General features: G+C 33.8%; 1 protein-coding gene across 1 annotated transcript in view; it reads right to left on the bottom strand.

The window, feature by feature from the left end:
- ADAMTS6 (ADAM metallopeptidase with thrombospondin type 1 motif 6) overlaps positions 1 to 23,325 on the bottom strand; it is a 125,608-nt gene that overhangs the window by 37,839 nt on the left and 64,444 nt on the right. The window contains exons 11-14 of the mRNA XM_040089814.2: positions 20,668 to 20,809; positions 10,627 to 10,734; positions 5,214 to 5,359; positions 2,868 to 2,931 (exon numbers count right to left, since the gene is read on the bottom strand). Coding sequence (XP_039945748.1) covers positions 2,868 to 2,931; positions 5,214 to 5,359; positions 10,627 to 10,734; positions 20,668 to 20,809 — 460 coding nt within the window. The remainder of the gene's footprint in view (positions 1 to 2,867; positions 2,932 to 5,213; positions 5,360 to 10,626; positions 10,735 to 20,667; positions 20,810 to 23,325) is intronic.

Genomic DNA, 23,325 nt, shown 5'->3' with positions numbered 1-23,325 from the left:
GACCTCCTAAACAGCAATTTTAAGAAAGAGGTTTGGACATAATGAATCAATGGACTAAATGAACATTGCCACTACCGTAAGAAAAATTAACAAAATACTAAGATGAAAGAACAGAATCCCATCACTAAGGTGACAACTAAGTTGAAATTAAAGTCAACTCTGACAGACCTCAGCTAGTGCAGTGGTTTGTGCACCATGCTTCCAGGTGTGTGCTACTAGGATCCCAATGGCTACCAACACAGAGATGGTCTGGTGTAAAGAAAACTAAGAACAGACATGATAGTAATCTCCAAATACAGGAAAAGTTTCAATCTAGGGAATAATATCCGTCATCTTCTTATTGGGGAAAGAGTAAGGGATCTTAAAGCATGGAAACACATGCATCATATTTTATGAAAATTGTACTGACTGTAAGGATATTGAGAAGTCCTAATGCAATTTCCTGGACTGGAGATATTTCAAAACAGGTGTGGTGCCTAACCATCAGTTAAGAATGGTTTATTGAGAATTGTTTTGTCTTTGTGCCAGGAAATAGCCTGAATGGCCTCCTCAGAGACCTTCTGTATATTACTCCTCTGACTCTGTAAACTTCCTCTCTGTAATAAATAAATAAAGATTTTTTTAAAAAATTATTTATTTATTACAGAGAAGCAAAAACAACTAAGAATAAAACTGACTGAAAAGTGATAATTAGAAATTTAATACAATAAAAATAAATCATAGCAACATTTCTGTGGTATGTCTAGGTAAATTGGCATCATTCTTAATGATAAAAAAGCATTAAAAATTATATATTTGTGAAGTAATGGGATTACATATTACATAAATATTTTTATATATTAGTACTGTAGCAGATTGGAGAAAAATACAACATTTGAAATAATAATATCTGGACAAATACTTCACAAGAGTCCTCAGAGTTAAAGGAGAAGGGCTGCTGTGTGCCTCTGTATGTTTTTTAACAAATCTTAGACTGTGTACAAACTGAAACAGTGTCAATGTAAAAAGATCATTATTTGAAAAGGATTAATAGAATAGTCTAGATTGCAGTTTGTCTCATATCAATCCCAAATAAATAGAAATTTGGCAGACACTTGACAGATACAGGTTTACAAGGAAGATAAATAACGATACAAATCAGTATTTTTGTATAAGTTTTATCAACTACAACTTATTACAATTCCTGGTTAAATTAAAAGAATAATGAAACATTCCAATTTTGGTAAATCACTTAGCTTAGTAGTAGACAACATCGTGGAAGATGTTGTAATATTTCAATAAAGCATCTGTGAAATTTACTAAATACTGACTGACAGATTTCAGTAAACAGTCATCATGCAGTTGCCAATTTTGAAAGTGGATTTCCTATCAGCTGTAAGAATCTGAAAGACACCTCATGTAACTCAGTATTTTCATTTGTGAACTACAACTATAAAAATATTTCCTGCTGATGAAATCTTCCAATTACAAAAAGATCACCTGAGTGAAAGTAAAGAGAAAGGTAAAATTGCAGAGAAAGGTAAAATTAATTGCAGAGTGTCATCTGATAAACCAGATCCATTCAAATTAAAAACGTACCGAAACAGAAAAATGCAAAGATTTCTTTGATTTGCATCCACAGAAAAAAAATAACAAGGTCAAGGTTCCAGAATGGAATTTGGAAGGTTGGACAACTGGAAAGGTTTTACAGCTCATACTGGACCACCATCTAAACATCAATTTTTCTTACTACACTGTGGTCACTTCTTGGCTGTGTGAACAGGGCAGCTGTGATCAACAGTAAGAAAGAAATTTTCAATTTGGAAATTTTTAATACTTCCTAATTAAGAGGATGACTTCCACAGGGAAATTTGCAGCAACAGAAATTACGATAATTAATAATGATCAAAAAACGCAAAATTTTTCAAAGAATCTGTATACAAGCTATTATATTTTCCTGAATGTATTGAAAGATAAAGAGGGGGAACAATATCTTAAGTTATAAATTCTCTCAGCCTTACAAACTTCCTTTATTTAAGCTGAAAATTAATATAAATTTAAAGCTAAAATAGTAGGAAAGCCTTTTTATGTTTGCAGTGCTACTGACCTGTAATTTGACTTGGAAACTTATTAGTGAAATTCTTTATTAATGTGTATTTTTCCAGGTTTGAATTTTAAGTTACTTGAATTTGTAATTTAAGTTCATAATCTGACCTTATACATTTCTACTGTGTCCCACCCCTTCAGGATTGCAGTCCAACGGGCTCAGCTCTAAAAAGGAACTGCAGCATCATTCTGGTAATACAGCAGATTTCAAATATATTTGCACTGAGTGTGTAAGAGGATTGTTTAACACTAGCACTGAATGTTATAAAGGTATAGAAAGTGTAAGAGGGCTTAAAAGTGGGTTAATGGAGGATACTTTAATTTGGGGCAGTTGATGTGAAATAGATATGACATGAGTTCCAGCAATCTTTAGACACACAGCTTTTGGAAACTCACAAGGTAAAAGAAAAGTCATCGCTTGCCTGTCAGAAGTGTATAATTTATTCCCTAAAACCTGTTATAGGCCGCTGCTGGAAGATAAAGCAGTGGGCTTGACAGATTTTTGCTCTGATGTGGAATGATCCTTGCTCAGGTTTACTGTGGAAGCTCAAGCTGAACTCACCCCAGGCCTTAATGCAAAGGCACTAGCTAGACACCACATCAAGACAGGATCCTAACATTTACCAGAACACAGAGGGTGCCTGCAATATAGATGTGCCTTACGGGACTGTTTGCCAACTAAACACAGAATACACACAATTCTGAACTGGAGAAAAAATGCATCCCTTGCTGCTAAAACATAAACCAGACAAGCTGATCAGAGTGGAACAAAAATTACTTACATCGGTATTACAGGAGCGATAACGCTTCCTTTCTCCAAGACAATATTTGCCTCCACCTGAAGGCCTGGAAAAGCATGTTTATATGTTAGGATATGCACTGGAACAAACACAGCTGCAGAAAATATACTAATGCATTCTTAATACTAATACAAGTCCAAGAGATATACAAAATACAAAATACAAAATATAATATATTCATATTCATATAAATATAAATATAAATATAAATATATTCAAGTTTTAAATGAGATTTCGCAAAGATCTGTATCTCTGATTTACATTGGAGCAGACACAAAATATTACTGGGTACTTGAAAAATCATCATTCATAATATTAATGTAGTTTGCGTAAGTTCCAAACAGTACAGTTTAATTGCATTTTGAATACAATAAAAAAACTGTTCGTTTTAATTATTTGCTTGCTTTATAAAATTAAAATGAGAAATGTGTAAACAACCCATGTGATACTTTTTTTTTTTTTTCAATCATCTCATCTTATTTGAAAACCAACAAAGACTGGTTTTATACTCAGAACCAGAAAGACTGTATATTCTAGTTCAGAAATTTGACTCTGATTTGAGCTAATCAGTATTTAATCTTAGGAAGCTTCAGAGTAAGCAGAATTCTATTAATGCAGATAATTGGCTGTTAAATTCCCAAACTGGTTAAGAACACTGTCTATCTTCCAAAGAGGTCAAATAATGAACTAACTTAGACTTATACGGAAGATTAATCAGACATCTGCTCTTTGGCTTGCAACTTGAAAGCAGAAAGAAAAAATACTTTGTGAGGCTTTCATATTAAAAAATTATATATTTACAATTTAAAATTAACTAAAAAATTAAATCAATACTGTTTTTTCCACGTTAGAGTATTTAACCAGGAAATGTTAACCTTAATCAACAGGTTGTTTTTGGTTTTTTTCTTAATGCAGACATACCCTCTCCCAAATGCATTTGTGCTTGTTAAACATTTAAAACTTGATCATTTCCATCATACCAACCCAGACACATATGACAGAAGTCGGAAAAAAAACTTAGGATATTATTCATGCTCCAAACAAATATTTCACTAGGCTTTTAAAATACTGCTTTGAAAAAAAAAAAAAATCTTTTCCTCTCACTAACACAGTCTGACATGTTATTGATGCATACAGATAACTTCTGCTTTTGTATCCATTGCGTAGGTAGTGATATTTGCCAGATTAGGTAGTTATTGCTAATAATAGGGGACAAACAGACCACCTTAAGTAGCAGTGATGTGACATTATGGTTGGTATCTGTCTTGCAGAGTGCAGTGGAAAGCTGGTGAACAGCCTGGCTTGGAAAATACAGACATAAGAAACAAATAACCTTAGTGAACAGAGAGCAGAAGACAAGAAAACGAGTGACAAAAGACACAGCTTGAATTTTCATGAAAGAAACACAAATGAATTTCGGAAAAACCAATAGTGGTGACTGAGACAGTGATTGAGAAATGACAAGAAGAGAGCATGGAGTAATAAAACTACTCTGAGAAGACCTATAGTTGTGGTGAGATAATCAGAACAATTAAAAGCCACAACAGAAAAGAGCAGCGATTCATTCAGCAAAGAACAGCAATAGAAATACGCATTCCTCATTTGAGAAGAGATAGTGACAGAGAGGAGCATTTATCTGACAGAACTGCTCTGGAACAGTCAGTGCATCAGGACATTGGAAAATAGACAGATTTGTAAGACAAGCACAGATATATACAACAGATCAAGCCGTAGTGGAGAAGCTGGGCCCTATTTACAGAGGGGCCGCAGACCAATAGAGAGTAGTAGCAGGGAAAAAAAAGTATGCTGAATTTTTTTAAGAGTCAGTAGGAAGTCACAACTGAAGACTTGGACAAGGCAGCACATAAATATATTGTATGCAATACAATATTACCACCTATGGTTTGTATGCAAGCAGTGTTATTGAAAGCCTTGGAAATACTGTGTTGGGTTTGGGGTTTATTTTTTTAATAACTAACTGGCAATTGTTATTTTATATCTGAGGCAAGCATTGAAGGAAATACACCCAAACAAAGAAACCTCTCTAAGGCATAAATTAAATATATTTTGATGAACAACAAGTCACATAAAGGAAACCAGTCTGGTTACTGCCAAATATAAATCCAGCTATCTTTACAGTACATAAGATACATTAAAAATGTTAAAAGTATGTCTAGTGAACTCCTGTTTAAGCATTTCTGTCTGCTATTTTGAAGACAAAATTTGGCAAACTAGCAAAACATTTTTACAGATAACAAGTGAAACCACAGTTTTGAATAATTTCCAAATGTGTCTTTTTGTTGGCTCTGGCTTACTTTAGCTACTTACGCTGGACTGTCACAGTGTCTTATAGATGAGGAGACTCCTCCCCCGCAGGTCCTGCTGCACTCTCCCCATATTGACCACGGACCCCAACCCCCATCTACGCTCTGGGGCCAAGTGCCAAAAGGTACGCACTCTCCCTGATAACACCACTGAAAGATTTCACAAAAGAAACACAAAATTAGCTTGGAGGCTGACAGAGTTATCAGGACAGAAAAATATAAGGGTCAGACAATGACCAATTATAGGCATTAGCATTCCCTGTATAGATAACAAGACTAGTATTTTACTTTTTCTAGCCATGTTTAGACATTGGTGAGGGCGTGTGTGACTTGTTAAATGTCTCCACTCAGTTCTGAATTACAGGTCCCTAACACACACCAGAAGTATTTTTTACTTGATCAGCCTCCTTAATGTTTCACAATTAAAGAACTACAAGTTGCTTACATTCTTTTAAACACTAAGATTCATTTCTAAGCCCAGTTTGGTAAAAGGTTCTCCACTGCAGATTCATGTAGAGGCTTCATTACAGAAAATGAAAAATTCCCTTGATAGTATATTTAAGAAAGTATTTCTCTTTATAAAAGGAAGTCTGGACGACATTACAATGAAGGAAGAATTTGTCGCAGTATTTCATTCACCAACACTATAGACATAATAAAAGTAGTACAGAAGCATCAGACATGGTACAGAAAATCAATTTGTAATCGTGACTAGCCACTTGTTTGGGGCAGAATGGACACGTGTACTTCATTCAAGCATACACTTGAACTTTGCAATATTATTACTTAAGTAAGAAATACAAAGTTACTTAAAATTTACCTAAATTATTAACTATTAAAACAAGTTTATAATTTAGTTCATCAGAGACCTTTTCTATACCACTCAGAAATAATCCTGGAACCCTTATTTTGAACAGATTCTGGTGCCCATATTTTGAACACACTCTGGTGCCTACTGTATCACTTGGAATTTGAAGCAGCTCAATTAGGTACCCTTTCCTATTATTGCAGGCTTAGGTGACAGAGCAGGGCATGGACTCAGGTCTATCATGACCTGAAACTGCACATTTCCCTTCCAAAAGCTGAGCAAGTGCTGTTTTTAAACTCCCTTGAATTTCTGTCGTATTGACCCTTTCCAAAATGAAATACAGACACTTCTGCGTCCAAAATCAGCCAAATTAATCTGACACACTGAGACATGCACAGAAGACATAGACAGACAAATCCCTGTCCCTCTGTAAAGCACTACTGGAAGACTCAGTCTTAATTTCAGAGTAATATGTACAGCAAAGCCAAGCTTTCTTTCACTCTTCTCAGAGCTCTAAATTTACAGACTCAATCAGGACTACATCAGAGGACTCTACCCTTCAAGGGGAGCTTTTTAAAATCTAGACTAGAGTTGAATGCCTGTGTAATGCAATTCATGCCATATAGTGAGTGAACTCACATTTTTAGCTAGTATAGATAAATCCAAATAGCACAGTGTTTTGCAATGCCTCTAATGACACAATAAGGATGGAGAATAAAGTATTTATGTAAGCTAGAGGGGTGCCTAAAATCATATGTTTTTCTTCTCTTTACAGTGATGAATTTTATTGACTAAATACCAAAATCTCCTTATTACAATCTGAGTTGCCACGAAAGTACATGAACAGATATTTAATACTAAAGTCAAAAGCTAAAAATGAAAATGCTTCTAAGAGTAAAAATGTAAGCAACTAATTTAATTAAAATTACATTACATACATTACAAACATATCAAGATCCAAGCTAAAAAATGCAAGGCACTCAGATTTAAACTCAAAAGAATATCACAGATATAAAACTGATGTAAACCATCCTATTTCCATACTATTACAACTACAGAGACAATAGACAGGTTCAATTTACCTGCTTTATTTTTCCAAAGCTGTATAAAATCCCTATAGTGTATAATTTTCACTGTCATGCAAACATTGTCTTACACATTCTCTCACTGCCCTGACAGCCTCTTTAATTGGTGGGTGTTCTCCTCTACTGAAATTAAATCTGAGGATTTAATGCTTACCTCAGAGTCTCTTTTTTAATTTTCTAGTAAAAATTTATCTTTCACTAGAAGCCAGTGATGCGTAGAATCTCTGTCGGAGTAATTAAAAATGATAAAAATCTTCTTTATTTCTAATGGGACTGCAGAAATGTGCTTCCTCCACAAATGACAGCAACCTCATGTACTATAATGAGGTTAGGACTATTGAATAATCACCATATGAAGAAAGAAGAGGAAGTGACAGCTATTTGAAAAGAACAGTTCTTTATGGAAGGCTTGGATCTGAAATATTAATTCTTCTCTAACATTGAAACAATAATTTTCCATTATTTCAGTGAAAGACGACAATGATGCATTCAAATACACATAAAATATGAAAATCCTCTGTGAATAAAAGTACTGAAGTTTTTGTGAAGAAGTGACTATGAAAATAAAATACGATACAGTGGCACATTTGAGATCACTTTTATGAGTATGAGCTGCTTTACAGAATTAACATTTATAAAATTATGATTTTAGAAAAATCACAGAGCAAGTACTCTAATATTGAGGCAAATTGATTTCTTATTTTGAATGAGGAAGAAAAATATTAGTGTAAATTTAAATTTTAACTACTAATCTTAATCATAGATTCTACAAGTATTTTGCAAGAAAGCATAATGTTCAATAATAACTGACATTTATCTTATGCTAATATCAAATGACAAGTTAAATCATCCCACAATGTAGCTAGGTAAACTAGCTACAGTTTTTCAGTACTTTCAGTACTGTGTTTTCATTTTTTGCATGTCTGCCCCTCTTCTACAACCCCAGCATGGATGTAATCTGTGATCTACAGGGTCACCTTTTTAATTATTTTAAATTAAAACATGATATTAAGTGTTCTTACCAGTTTTCTCTCATTGTTTCATATGCACAAATTCTTCATCAGTGTATTTTTTAAAAATCTATTAGTTAACTTACCTTAACAAACACATCCCTGGGAATACCAGAGAGAAAATTCATGCATATTTAAAATTCTTGTTACAAATTAGGAAAAGTTTACCTTTTTGAACCCAGCTGCTACGTAAAACCCTTAACCAAACTATGAACATATTAAAGCTTCAAAACAGAACAGAGGTAACAGTTCCATCAGCAGGAAGAAACCATTCTATTCTCTTTCCCTTTTCATTAAAACTGCTGAATAACTCTTATGGAAAACACTCTAAAAACCTTCAGGTGCAAGCAGATATCTACCACAGAAAATTTCAACCCAAAGGGTCAAAAGCTTGGCAAGTTTATAAAAACAACTGAAAGAAGGTTTTACTGCAGAGGTTAGGTTGTTTTATATGTAGAAATCCCTACACATTAGATATTAATCAGATATTAATATATATCACATCAAATTATGCTTTCGGTTTTTCATTCCACATAATACATAAGTTAATACCTAAATAAGATTAAATACTCTGAGGTCTTCTTCAATATTCAGAGCTGGAAATTTCATTTATTATATATTTGGACAGAATCCATCAAAATAACTTGGCTGGGGCCTTTAGGCATGACTGCAGTATAAATGTTGCAATAATAATAATAACAACAATAACAATAACAACAGCAAGGTGTTACTGCATGGTAACCTATTTATTTCACATTACTCTTTGGGAAAAGGAATGATATATTTGGAAAGAGCTCATGATTTCTGGTTTATTGCTACCAGGAACTATTAATTCACAGGAAGCTTTGTGGATACAGTTTATAGACACAATTCCCTGCTGTTAACAGGCATCTTCGGTTAACAGGTCTATCTTTGTAAAATGGCATATATTTTCTCATTTCCCATTAAAATCTAACAATGGAACAAGATACTAGTGACTGGAAAAATATGTTTGATAGGGAGCAAACTGATTAAAACCTCTTGACAAGGAAATAGATCAACAGTGTCTAAAAGGATCTCAACTTGTAGTCTCATGGTTTAAAAAACATAAATTGAGGTAAATTATTCTTTGTCATCAAAAAGGAGAATGGTTCCAAAATAAACCTAGACTGTTGATTTAAGAGCAGGGCTTCTAACATTTCCTATTACTGTAATATAAAGTAACATTTTTGGTACTATGCTTTCTATTTTTATTGGCTAAGTCTATTCACTCTATTTTTTAAAATGACTGTTTCAATTAATTTATTTAACATGGTTTACCAATATTTCCAAACCCAGCATGGAAAAGCCATCAGAACAATACCAAGTCATGAGTCCTGAATGAAGCCGTCAACACACATTAATAAACTGTGACAGCTGCCCAAAAGCTTTCATTCTTGTTGTTTAAACATCAGATTGCAAGTCAAAATGCACTGTTATCTTTGTCAAAACCAGCTCAGCTAGCATGACAGAAGTCAGAGTGAGAATAGATGTGAATGGTCATTGTTCAGAAAAAAATCCAATCTGGATCACTGAATCTCACGAACAGATGCAGCCATTCTCAGACAGATACTGGAAATGGTTTAATATAACAAGCTCTCTTCACTTTGTACAAACCTGCATAAAATATATTATCTTGAAAGAAGTTATGTAGAATGCATTTTCTCCTCCCCAGTACATATATTATAAATCAACTAAAATATTTTTCTCTCCTCTTTAAGATCTGTATAGATTTTTGCCTTGTAACTGAGAAAGTCTTCTAACATCTTTGTCTGAAACTACTGATATACAGTTTAAAATCAAAGTTCTCATATTCAGACAGATATTGTAGTGCTACATTCATCTATTGCAACACTGATTTTCTGTACTTTTAAGTAGAGGAGTTTATCTGTATATGAGAGTCCATAAAGCTAAACAGTTATGCAAGCATAACTGAACAATGAAAGAATAATTCAAAGTCAAAATAGAAATGTCACTGGGAAATACAGGTTTTTATAAAACCCTTTTATGGAGTCATTATTTTTTCTATACACTTTTATGATTTGGCTTATATCTGAAAAAATAAAATTCTTCTCCCTTCAAACACAATCACATAGTTGAACCTCTAAATTTATGTTATACATTTTCAAAGTCCATGGCAGACCTAAAGCTGTAACAATCTTTAATGGAAGAGTGGTATAAAATCAAATAAAGATTAAAAAGAGTTTTTACAAAAAAATTACTCAAAAAATATACAGAGAGAATAGAACATGTTGTGGTCTTGTTTTTTGATCCAGGCTCTAGAGTTTTATACAGAGGATAAATAATTTATTAAATTGCACATAAAAAATAATGGTGAAAAAATTCTGTAGGACACTTTCCATTACAATGCACATGTATTATGATAAAGTTTGAACTCTTGTAATTGCTGTGAAACACTTTAATTTTCTAGTTCTCCCTTCTTGTAGTCTTCGAGCAGTAAATTGCTTCTTCAAACAATAAATTGTTTGTACTCACCCCCTTTTCAATGCTCCCTGTTTGGCAAAGAGTACCTTCTGCTGCTGGAATGCTGTTGGTAACACAGCGGTTACTTTTGCTGAGGCACCAGAGCTCTCTACACACTTCCTAGGAAAGAAGGCAGAAGCAAGTTGATCAGAATAAAAGCCTCAAATTTCTTCCAGTCCTCATACACACAAATGTACACAAATTTATTTTGAACAGACAATCAAGACATGGTCTGAAGAGAGAAATCTAAAGATGGCTGTGAGGGCAGCAATTTTGAAGCAACTATATTTTGCCTGAGAATATTCTGCCAAAAAAACCCCCATTCTGGAAGCATCAAAGCTAGACAATAATATGTTTTTCATACCTGCCATTCAAGTAACGTTTTATAATTGCTTTTTTTCTTGATTTGTGCTAAGACCGGGCTTAGTATATTTTAGTGTTGTTAGAGAAACAGTCTTCGGATGAGCTGTAGTGTCTCCATTAAGGCAGTTATGTGCCTAAAATTACCTGCCAAAAAGGTTTCCAATAATTTTGAAATATGAAACAACAACCACCACTTTCCTTTATGTAAAAAGAAAGTTTATGAGTTCAGGCTAGCTGCATTCCACTTTTACAGCACTTGTTAAAGCAGTGCATGTGTAGTTAGAACTAACTAACCTATGTACTAAAATATTTCCTGTAGGCTTTTTAGATTTGCAGCTGCTCTTTCATAATGATTTAGCCTATCCTATTTCTCTATGTTGTCAGTGTTAAACTAACTGATATTTTCAAACCATCTTTTTGTTCCTACCATATTTTCTCATTTGGTTTAGCCCATTTATTAATTTAAATTAAGCCAGTTCTGCTGATATTGGAGATAAATTGTTAAAACTAGCAAAGGGTTGAAATTCGTAATATGGGCATGCTCCAAAAGTGGGTGAACACCAGAAATCTTCACAGTTGCTCCAGTTGCCCTTGGATTCAGCTGTGTACACACAAAAGAATCAGGAGATGTTTGCTTTTATAGTAAATTACACAATAATCTTTGCAATATTACTTTGGGATCTGTGCAAGAGTCCACAACTTCCTTATATGTATTCTATAATTTAAAATATTTTTTAAAATTTGGAATAGACCAAGATCTCTGAAATGATCTTATGATAATTCTTACAGTTTCATTTAACTGCTGTTTGAAATAATACCCTACAAAAAATCCTTGTATAGGTTCTATAGTGAAACTTGATAGAAAAAGGAAAAGACAGTGTGAATGAATTAAAATTATTGTCCACTCCCCTCCAGCTTCATTGTTTCTCTGAGGTAATGAATAAGTATTGGGCATCCATACACCTTATATGATGTGTTCTATACATATCAACAGGAACAACTGTTATGTTTTACCCCAAGATTCATGCTTCGTGCATTATACTCCATATAAAAATTGATTTATTTATACCTTACTCTCTAGCTGCTGCAGCAACAGTTTAACAGTAGAATATTTTCTTGGAAAATGCAAAATTGCTTATGAAGTTTAATATCAGCTGGTGCCATTCTTGCAGAGATGTTAGTACAGTGCATTTAGTTTTGTGACTAGCAGAAGCAAGGTATCTTCTCTATAATCCATTAAAAAAATAGACTATAGGAATAATTTGAAATTATATGGAATGAAACCTGGTGATTCCAGGAGTTTTCATCCAATTTTTGACAATTAGGCCTAAGTAAGTTCATCCTATTTAGTATCTGGCTCTATGAAAACTTAAAATCATTAAGCCTGTTTAGGGAGATAATACTGTCACTTGTAAAAGTCTACCTGTAGTTAATGCAGAACTTTTCAAATTAGGGTTTTTTTGTTGGGTTTTTTTTTCCCAATAAGAAATGCAAGCAGTATAAATATTTACTTAACCTAAAACTCTGAACAATTTTTTTCCTCACGCAGCTGAAAAATTTTCAAATTAAGATACACATAAATAAATAAACTAATTAAAATAAAATAGAGAAGTAACAGAAGATACATCACAAAGCTTCAGGAAAAATATAACTCGATTACAAATTTCACAGCAACTAAGGTGCTAAAAATCAACACTAAATCAATTTCACATCTAAATCAACCATGAACCCAAACTTCAATACAGTAGGGATTTCAAAGTGAAAACCTAAAATGGATTCTTTTCAGACACAGCATGAGGTCCTCCTGTCATAATCCTGCCTTATCAACTTTAACCTTTCATTTACTTCCTCATTTTGTTGAACAAAACTGGTGTCATTTACTCGCTCATGCTTCATGTGTGGTTTACATTGTCAAATTAAAAAGTGTTGGACTGTGGTAGTACTACTTGTGACCTTCTATTTATTTTAGATCTGACCAAGTTCAAACGTCTAAGTTAACAGCTGTTCTGACTTCATAGAGTTTGCTCCAATGTTCTGAAAAGCAAAACATTCAACTGCATTAAGAATTTAAGATTTTGAACATTCTCATATGGACAAATACAAAAAATCAGGTCTGGATAGCAGTCTGGAATTTTAAAACATCTATGCTTCAGGATGATTTGAATCCAGAATTCTGGTTTTTGGTCAAGAGTTGATGTGTAGAATCCCACCTCTGATATGCGTACAAGTATATCTTCTATATATTATCATGTAAGTGGAAGTAATAATTAACATGTCTTCGCCATTTGTCTCTACAAACGAGAGCATTTGACAGCTTCCTTTCAATAGGATTCTTTCTGGATATTCAGGCTTCTCTGGTGTATTAGACTCTTCTAATACACCAATCTAATACCAGCCTGACATTTTAATTCAACAGTGTGAATTAAAGAACACAGCACACCAAAACTATTTTAGTAATTTGTCTGCTTGTAGGAAAATTACAAGCAAATCAACTCACCTCCCTACTTCATAAAATGAGAAAAATATTTATTCCTGAATTGTTTTGAGAAGCAGTATATCAAAATTAGATTTATTACTGACATAGTCTGACAGTCTTTTTTCAGACCATTATTTCAGCAGGAATTTACCTAAGTAAATCCCTACAGACAAAATGATAGCAGCTTAAAATTACTATAGGTTTTATCATACTATTAATGTGTGAGCAGAAACCCTTAGCTGAAATCAGAAAGGAGATCTGCTTGAGACAGATGTACAATATTCTAAAATCAACAGAATTCTTCCTCAAAGAAAAACTATTCAAAGCACCAAAGATTCACAAAAATAGCACAATGTATGAATTTGTAGATATGATTTATATTAAACCAAATAAATAAAAGGGTTTTTGTAATATCTTTTAAATATAGTCAATTTAAGATATTGTTTATTTTTCCCCGCTGTACTGCATTTAAAAGAAAACATAGACTCTGAAGTATACTCTCCATCACCCTGTACATGAAATAAAAAATAACATTAATAGCCATTTATAAAAAACAAACAAGATACCTAAAAAGAAGTAACAAAATCCGTCTGTGCTGTTATTTCATTAAATGAAAATGGAATTATAGCAGGTACTCCTATGGCTATGTCTTCTTTACTTTCAACTGACCTTGGAAAGTTAAACAAAGTTCTGACTAAGGTGCATAAAGCTTTCTCTTCTCCAGCTCAACCCCACAATCCCTACACCTACTACTACTTTAGTTATTGACTGCAGCTATTTCCTTACTACCACCATTATCTGTAACACCTCTAACCAATAGTTTTTAATAAGCCAGCCCTAAAAACATGTTAGAAACTGCTCTGAAAAGCTCACGCCCAAAAATAACTAATACAAAGTATACCGCTTTTTTTCCACACATTCATACACACAAGCACGCACACTCACCCACCCACACCCCCCCACCAACAAGTGACCCTTTTAGGGTAGTCTTTTCTTCCATAGAAAAGGATGAAGCTAACATATTTTGCCAACATTATATTTGTTTGAATCATTTAGTGAAACTAAGAGAAAGAAGCATAATCTGAAAATTAAAAAATTACTTCAAAGTCAGTCTCCAAACATCTGGATTCAGTAACTACCAATTTGTACAGCAAACAAGGGAAAAGTTTTTAAAATCTAGGAAACATAAACTGAAGCTGAGGCCTTTCACAAGATCAAGACAAGATAGATGACAACCTGTAACGGTGTATCTTAGGGTTCCATGACTTCAGTTTGGAATTCGGATGCTTGTATTTGCAGTAAATTAAACAAAGCTGAACCCATCTAGAGAAAAAAACACAGCAAATCAAATTACCTTCTTTTTGCCTAAGTATTACAAATGATGGAGCCTCTCTCTGTGGCATCATGCAGAGTTACATATAGGCATTTCAAATGATGTAATGTCTAAGCATCCTATATCATAATTGCCATAAATTGTTACAATACGGCACAATGAAAACTCAGTAATATGAGCAAAGATCAAATTGCTGTGCTGTTCTTGTTTTTGAAACTCATGAAAGCTTCCAACAAATGTTAGCAGTTCAGCCTAAAAAAAAAAGAATGGGAAATACATTCACCAGGCATATTAAATTATGATAATTTGGGAGATTCACCTTTTGTTCATAAAATTTTAAAATTCTGATTAGTGTTGTCTGTTACTTCAGCATGTTTAATTTATATTATGCTGCACCTCTTCATGAGCATTTGCTAAAAGTAATCATAAAAATAATTATCTTGAACTGCAATTCAGACCTGAAAATCATCAACAGAGTATTTTCAGGCTCATTGCTGAAATGAAGATGACAAGTCGACTAAAACTAGATGACCCTAATTAAACAAGTGAACTTCAGAAGTTTCAAAGTTTTGTTCAGATAAGCACCCAGAAGCTTCCATTTTAGTGCCACTACCAAAAGCTCATTAAGTGGTGCAACATGTTAGGAGTCACATGCTGAAAGAATGTGAAATAGAATACAAGACTTAAGTCCCACTTTTGTATTATGTTACCAACATTCTTTCATAAATATTGGGTGCTTAAGTGAACCTTAGGGAAACTAAAGGAACCCTGCAAGATCAATCACCTCCAAGTACCATCTTCCCTTTCAAACACATGCAACCTATCCATCTTTATTCAAACAACATTCTGGCATCGGGAATCTCATTCATTATTGCTTCTACAGTCATCTAATGTTCAGATCACCAATCTGTTCACCAATCATCAATCCTGTTCAGATCACCAGCTTCTCCTTGCACTTTCTTAACAGCGTTCATAAGATGCAGGCACATTGGTGTTGACATCTGTGTCTCTAAGAGATAGAAAGAGAAAAAAAAGAGAGAAAGGAAGGAAAAAGAGGTGGGTTTTGAAGACAAGACAGTCCTAAGGAAGAGAAAAAGGGGACTGCAGGAACTTGTTCAAAAAAGGATGCAGAGCTGCTTTAGGTTCCAGGAAGAAAAAAACTTCTGCGACTTCCCTTGGCTATACGCATCATAAACTTAGGAAAAAAAGAGGGAACAAAATTCATTTAATTACAACACAATCCTGCAAGTCCTTATACAAAAAAAGCTTGACACTTTAATCATTTGTAATGCCGAAGGCCTGCACAATAATAGTGAGAGATCTTTCAACTGACTAGGAAGCAAGAACGAATAAAAATTACAGAGTATGATACCAGTATCTTCAATTCCTGTCTTTGTTTACACACATTTTTAACTCTACTTTGTGAGCAATGCAACGTAAATCCACCTGATGAACCTACATATGCTCAGCTAACAAACAACTTGATTATGGTATGATATATGAAGTTGGGGGCAAAAAAGCACTTTCCAGTAAGTTATTATTATGCCCAAATTCAACTAAATGCATGACCCTAGGCATAATATCAACGAGAGAACAAAAGGAAAACAGTAGCTTTAGTGCAAAGATCCAACAGTGGCTTCTCTGCCTTTCCTTATGAAAAATCACCAGCTTCCAGAATCTGCTTTCATCTTCCTATAAAACCCCTACATCAAGTTCAATACTAGTGCTCTTCATTTATCTGGAGTAAACCACATTCATATTTCATAAGAAAAGTGACAGTTTAATTCATGAACATTAAAATTTGTATCACCCAATTACAGGGGTCAATTGCAATTTAGGCTTCTTGTCCTAGTGGAAATATTGTACAACTATAGGTTTATAGTAATGTGTTTACTCTCCTGGATTTTAAAGTCAGCTGACTAACGCTGGTGGAAGAGCTTAAAATGCAAAAAAATTATACCAAATAATTGTAAGCTATCTCTGAAACCCAGCTGCTAGCAGCCAGCAGTTTCACAGATCATAAAATGCAACATAGCAATACCAAACATATGCATAAAGTATTAACTGCTTTTAAAATGTCTGAGGTTTTAGCCTCTGTCCTAAAAACGTAGAGACCGGCTCTAAAGCAAAGCATTATTTTGAACCACAAAATCAGTGAGTTACAGTCATGCATTTTCCAGGTATTTAAACTCATAAAGCAGAGAAATTGAAAGTCAAGACTGCAATTCTTTCCTGAATTAACCCAGAGACAGCCAAGAGCAAACTGTTACTAGGCAGATGCTCAAAGGACCAGGAGATCAGAAGTCAATGAGTAAGTTCCCTTACAATCACCTAAACCAAAAGACTAAAGGAGGTTCTCAACTATCAGTGGAACTAAAACACAAACAGAGCAGAGAATTGAGACACATCTGACAATCAGCAGAAGAAAATCCATGCTGCATCATCCTAGAAGATATAGAATATTCAGCAGTTACAGTTACTAGCACTGTTTCTAATAGCCTCAAAATCTTCCACTACAGTGAACCCAATAAGATACCTGAAAGAAAGTATTGCCTTTAGGAAAAAGCTCTGCATCAGTTATAAAGGGTTCAATTTCCAGCATTAGAATTTAGCTCACTGTAAGTCATAAATTTAACATTTGTGAAAATGTTAAAGTGTGAAAATATACTCTAAAAATGAAATATTTTAAATAGTTTATTTTAAATTGCCTTTCACTCTTTTATTCAAAATACCCATTTCTTCACCTAAATTCTGTCAAATTTTCCCTGTATCAGAAGGGATATATTACAGTATATAGACTAGTATATTATAGTATCGTATTGTATTGTATCGTATAGTGTAGAGAACAATGCCCATGTAACACTAGAAGGATCACTGTCTACCTGCTAAAATACAGCTTTATTTTTTAAGCTCAAATAGCTAAGACATCACCTTGATTTCTTGTCTCACTTAACGTGCTAAACACAGAGAAATCTGACCAATAGCTGTAATGCTTTTGCTACAAGAGTTCTGTCCAAATGTAACTAAACAAATTAATTAGAAGTCTTCCCTAAAATAGCACCAGAACTACTGAAGAGCTCCTTTTTATACCAGATTGTCCACTTGTCTGTAAACAAACACATACAAAAGCAGAAACTTGATGTCCCTTTAGTAACTGAGTTCTGACGCTTTAATTGGTCAAACACTTATTCCACATATTTAACTTCACACTCCTAAGCAAGAACAGCTCCAACTTCAACTGTGAAAAATTCATTGCAGAATTAGGACACGATCTATCACCTAGAGCAACAGCTTAACTTTACATCCAGAGGGAGTATATGAGGAAAAAAGGGAGAAAAGTCAAGAAACACAGATTAACATTAAAGCTACATCATTCAAAGAGGTACTTTTTTCTAAAGGTTAGAAGACTATGGCAGAATTCCTAAGCAGAAAGAAAGTTATTTTAAAAACACCAATTATGTCAACAGGTTCATTACAGGCCACTGAAGATTTTCTGCCTCCATGTATTTTGAGAGTTCAACTGTTTCTCTTGTCATGGCTTGCTAATAAAAATGAGTAAAGAACATGAGCAAGACAAAAAATGCAAGCAATTTTCTCTGAGACTTGGAATTTATTTCCTTTTGGGTCACAGAACACCCTGTTGGAGAACTTGCTCTATGCCTTTTTTTATTAGACACTTCAAATAAAAAGGGCTAAAAGAAATGCTTGAAAGAAACTAGTATATGAACCACAGTCACTGTATTTAGGTCGTTTTTGCTATGCGTTTCCCTCATAGTTGCACATGTGTCTGAAAAACATCCATGACCTATTAATGGCATCTTCATTGAACAGTACATTGAAAAGAAATATCCAAAGCACTGACTGTTTACTTTTGATAATAAGAGGATTAAACAGAGTATTTGATTTAGTTTGTCTTGGGATTTAGACCTAGTTTCACTCTTCAGTCCTTAAACCCTTTCATAAATAAATAAATCTTTTTAAAATAGGTTATTTTCATCTGCACTACAATCTCCCAAAGGCTGTTTCTCCCCCTGCTTCAAAATTATCACTTCAAATCTCTAAGATAATAGTCACCATGGTCACATTTGCAGAGCATTATGGCCATGACAAATAATATTTTTAAATGTATGTACTATTTAAAATGCATATTATTTCCTAGAATGGCTATTACAAGAATTCTACAATAACTTATTTATTAATATATGCAGTTTGAATGCTATGATCAAAAATAGGGTGAATAATTTCTGAGACTCTTGGAAATTATGTTCACAGTGATGGCACACTGATGGAACACCTCACTCTATATCAATTCAAAGGTGTAGTCATGAAGACATAGCTTCACTTCAGGAAGACATTGTGTCAATTAAGTGTCAACCTCTTTTTGGTAACTTTTAGAGAATCCCCCTCCTCCCCCCCCCAAAAAAAAAAGCAGAAGGCAAAAAAGCAAAGATAAACTACATGTCTTCATTACTTCCAGTTATTTCTGTTTTAGAAACTGGTTTAAGAAAGAAAATGTACTGCGCAGCATGATCATCACAACAATGGTTACATAGTTTAACAGTGTTTAAAAAAACCTACATATATGCAGAAGAGCCAGGTTTTACACATTATGAACTTTCCAGTTCCAGTTTAATTTAAAATGCAATATGTCTCCAAAGACTCTGCTATTAATCATAGATCAAATACCTGCAGACTTCCCTAGTCTGCAAATAAAAGACTATGGTGAAAATTTGTAAGAAAAAAAGAAAAAGAAAAATGGTATGGCTTAGATGAAGAGACAGGAACTAGAGCCATTAAAAAATGGTGATGGAAGTGAGAACCTAAAGAGGAACAAGAAAGACCAAAAGAGGCTTGATGAGGAATCAGAAGACTCAGAGCTAGTTAGCCAGTTACATTGCTCTTAGATCCTTTCCAAAATGCAATCTGCCAAAGAGGCATCCCAAGAATAATACTGTATTTATCACCCCAGAGATTTAAAAATTTGATTTCTTGTTTTATTTCATTATTTTATCAGAAAAAATCTAAAAATTCAAAATTAGTAAAACTACTTAAACCATAAGATGTTTTCAATGTTTGCTTAGTGTGGTCTCTGCCGATCATTTCATAACAAGCATAGCAGAATGCATCCTTTGACTGCGTATTTTTGGCTGGAAGATTTTAAGTAAATATTTATAACACAATGACCTACATGCGAAGGTTTTTATTTCTACTGTAAATTTATTTACTTTAATTATTGCACACTGGTACTTGCAGCCAAATCTTTGCTAGTACTTTGCTATTCAGTATTCTATCCAGCTATCTAGCTTCATGTTTGTCTGTTCCCAGAACCATAATTCATCTTTCAAAATAGATATCTGAATAATTTGAGATACAACAGACTCAATGTCAGGGGAAAAACAAACAAGAAAACAAACAAACAAACAAACAAGAAAATAAAATCAGATCTGATAAATCAATACAAGTATAAAAGGAACTTCAAAATGTAGCTTTATACTGAAAGGTTAAAGCCAACAAAACAGACTTTTTGTTTCAAGATTAATATGAGATAAAACTGATCTCAATTAACTGAATCAGGGAAAATTCTCTGTTATATTTTACAAGGATAGGGCTCGAGTGTTCTGGGCTCTTTTTTTTCCCTACAATTACGGAAGAGCTTACCCGGCTCATAGTTACCCACGTTTAGTGTACAGCACATACAAACGGCTCAAGCAAAAGATGTAGCGTAAGGATTAAAATTAACCCTTTGCTTACAAATGATGGCACCGGACACGCTATTGGAAATCTGTAACCCACCACTACGACTAACTAAAGATTTATGCTATAAAGGAATATATACAAATGACTAAGCAGAACACTCAGCATAAGGATTAAGACTTCTTACCCCATATTTACATTGGCGGGATGTTGCTCCATACTGGAAGCGACACTGTTCATCAGCATCATACACCTGACCTGGGGCCACAGCTGGATAAAGAAAGTCACGCTTGGGAGGCTCATTATCAAGGCAAGTACCACGGCCCGAACTGTTCAACATAAAGGACCAAATCAATTAGGAATTCTACTGACTGTAAATCACAGTAATGATATTACGTATCTACTTCTTACTTTTTAACAGTGCTGGGTGTGAAACACATGATTGCAAAAAACAGACAGTAAGAAGGTACACCCATATTAACAAGAGAAAATATTTAGAGGTAATTAGGAAATTAAAATAATTTTTCATCATTATTATTTTAAAAAATGCTTCTTTTAGATTGTGAAATAATTTTATATATTATCCTTTTAAAAAGTGTGATAATTTCTGAGCCACACAAGACTGATTTTCATTTTTGGTTTAGGATTCCTATTTGTTTTCACTGAAGAACAGCTACATTTAGTCATAGAATGAAAAATAAACAAATTAAGAAAATGCAAGAAATTCAGTTTACAACTTGAAATGACCCTTCTGATCCTTCAAACAGCTAAGTATAATCTTCTAGATAGGAGCAGGTCAACTGGTTTATGTAATACTAAAACACATTTGAGTTTCAACATGATGAAATGTTTATAGGATCAGGACCCTAACATGCAAGCTTTTCTTCCATTCAAGTAAAGAAAATGGTTACAGAAGTAAAAATTCTGCATGAACTTCAAATTTACCTGTACTAGGGTGAGTGAAAAAAATTTTATGGGTCCAAGATCTCTTTTATTGTATTAATACATAGTCCTAAAATATTCATGTTGGAACAAATCTTTGCAAACTTCAATATTTTCTTCTTTTTATCTTCACTGTTTTGTTCAGTGGTTGATGGTTTTTTTCCAAAATATGCCCATATTCAACCACAATAATTTAGCGTAGTGGAATAAATAACAAAGAAAGCCAAAACCAGACTGAGTTCTGTTTAGAAAACTTTGTACTTTGCTAAATACAATTATTCCGTTTTATTGGGTCAGTGTGCATAAAAGAGGACAGATGCTTTTTTACTTTCATTTCACATGTGAATAAGTGAGATTTTCAAAGAATTCTTATGGCAACACTTAAAATTTTTTTTCCGACATTCCTACCAATTTTGCCAGCACTTATGTTCTGTTTTTTTCCAAATCTTTTCCATGCACCTTGCCAAAGGAACGTAATTTCAGAAGTGAATGTTCTACACTGTTTTTTGGAGATCTCCAATTTTCTATACTTTTCATCTGCAGATAAAAAAAGAGCAAAACGTGTCCTTTAACTACGTATTTTATGTTCTCATTTTAACTCTATTTTGATCAAGTCTTCAAAATACTACAAAAGATCTTTTGGAAAAACGAAGAAACAAACCTCTGCCAACCACTTCAGAAGGTGGCAAATAGCAACTAATGCAAGAACCAGGTAAATAGTGGAAAAAGTACAGCATTTGATGACCAGTTCCATGGAATTTGGTGTGATTCACCTGCATGCATGCATACACACCACACCCATGCATCCACTCAGCTGAAGTCTACTTTTAAAATATCCACTGTGTGGTTCTGGCATAAAAAAAATGGTGTACTTTCCCCCTTCATCTCATGTAATTACTGATCTATATATATAGATATCTATATCTATACAGATATCTATATATAGATATATCGATAGATATATCTATATAGATATATAAATATCTGTACATATAGATATATAGATGATTCTCTTTTTTTTTTCCTAGCAGGGAAAGTTGGGAAAATATCCTTCAACATTTTCAAATATTTCAGTGTTGTATTTTTCGCGTATGAGGAGTGTATGTTAGTAATTCCAGTATTAAAAGGACTGACATAAAAGCTGATTTTTCTGCAACGTCTGGACTAAACTGCAGATAGAATCTTTCCTTAAACAAGCAATGAGAAGTTTAGCATTTGGCACCAGCTTCTCCTAGTATTGCTGTATGATGGGAATATTTCCATAGATTCCAGTATTGCAGAGTTTACAAGATGATTGTAAACTGTGATCTTGTAAACAGACAGCCAAGGGCACAGCATTTAAAAAACCTCATTACCTTCAGTGACTTCTCTCCACAGGCACATATACCCCTGCCCAAACTAGAATTCATAACCCATTCTAAATCTTTAAATTTGCTAAATTAAAATCTATACCTACTCTACAAGAACATACAATGGTAGAAAAGCAAGTCAAAAATCCTTGTGCTGAATACAAAATATGACTCGTCTGCTCTAAGTACCAGTTTTGCACCATAATGAGATATTGTTGTAGTAATTGAGAAAACTACAACTGAGAAGTCTTTCTCTTGTTAGCTACAGTATATCACAACCTCTAGACTGAAAATTTATTTCTGTCTTCCCTTCTGCTTCAGTTCTTTTATTTATTTATCTCAAGCAGTTGAGCACAACTGACCCCTGGTCGTGTATGGCGGGAACTGAAGTGTCCTGGAAAAGAAATGGCATGATCTTTATAAACACATTAATAAACCCAGCGACTTTCCACTGGTAAATGGTCCAATACTCTTGTGTGTATGTCCCTGTTCTCTCTTTGTTCCACAAAGCAAAACCCAGATACTTGAGAAAAAAATGTATGTTAACTCTAAGG

Source organism: Hirundo rustica, chromosome Z (assembly GCF_015227805.2).
Source record: "Hirundo rustica isolate bHirRus1 chromosome Z, bHirRus1.pri.v3, whole genome shotgun sequence".
Taxonomy (NCBI): Eukaryota; Metazoa; Chordata; class Aves; order Passeriformes; family Hirundinidae; genus Hirundo; species Hirundo rustica.
This window is presented reverse-complemented; position numbering and strand designations above follow the sequence as displayed.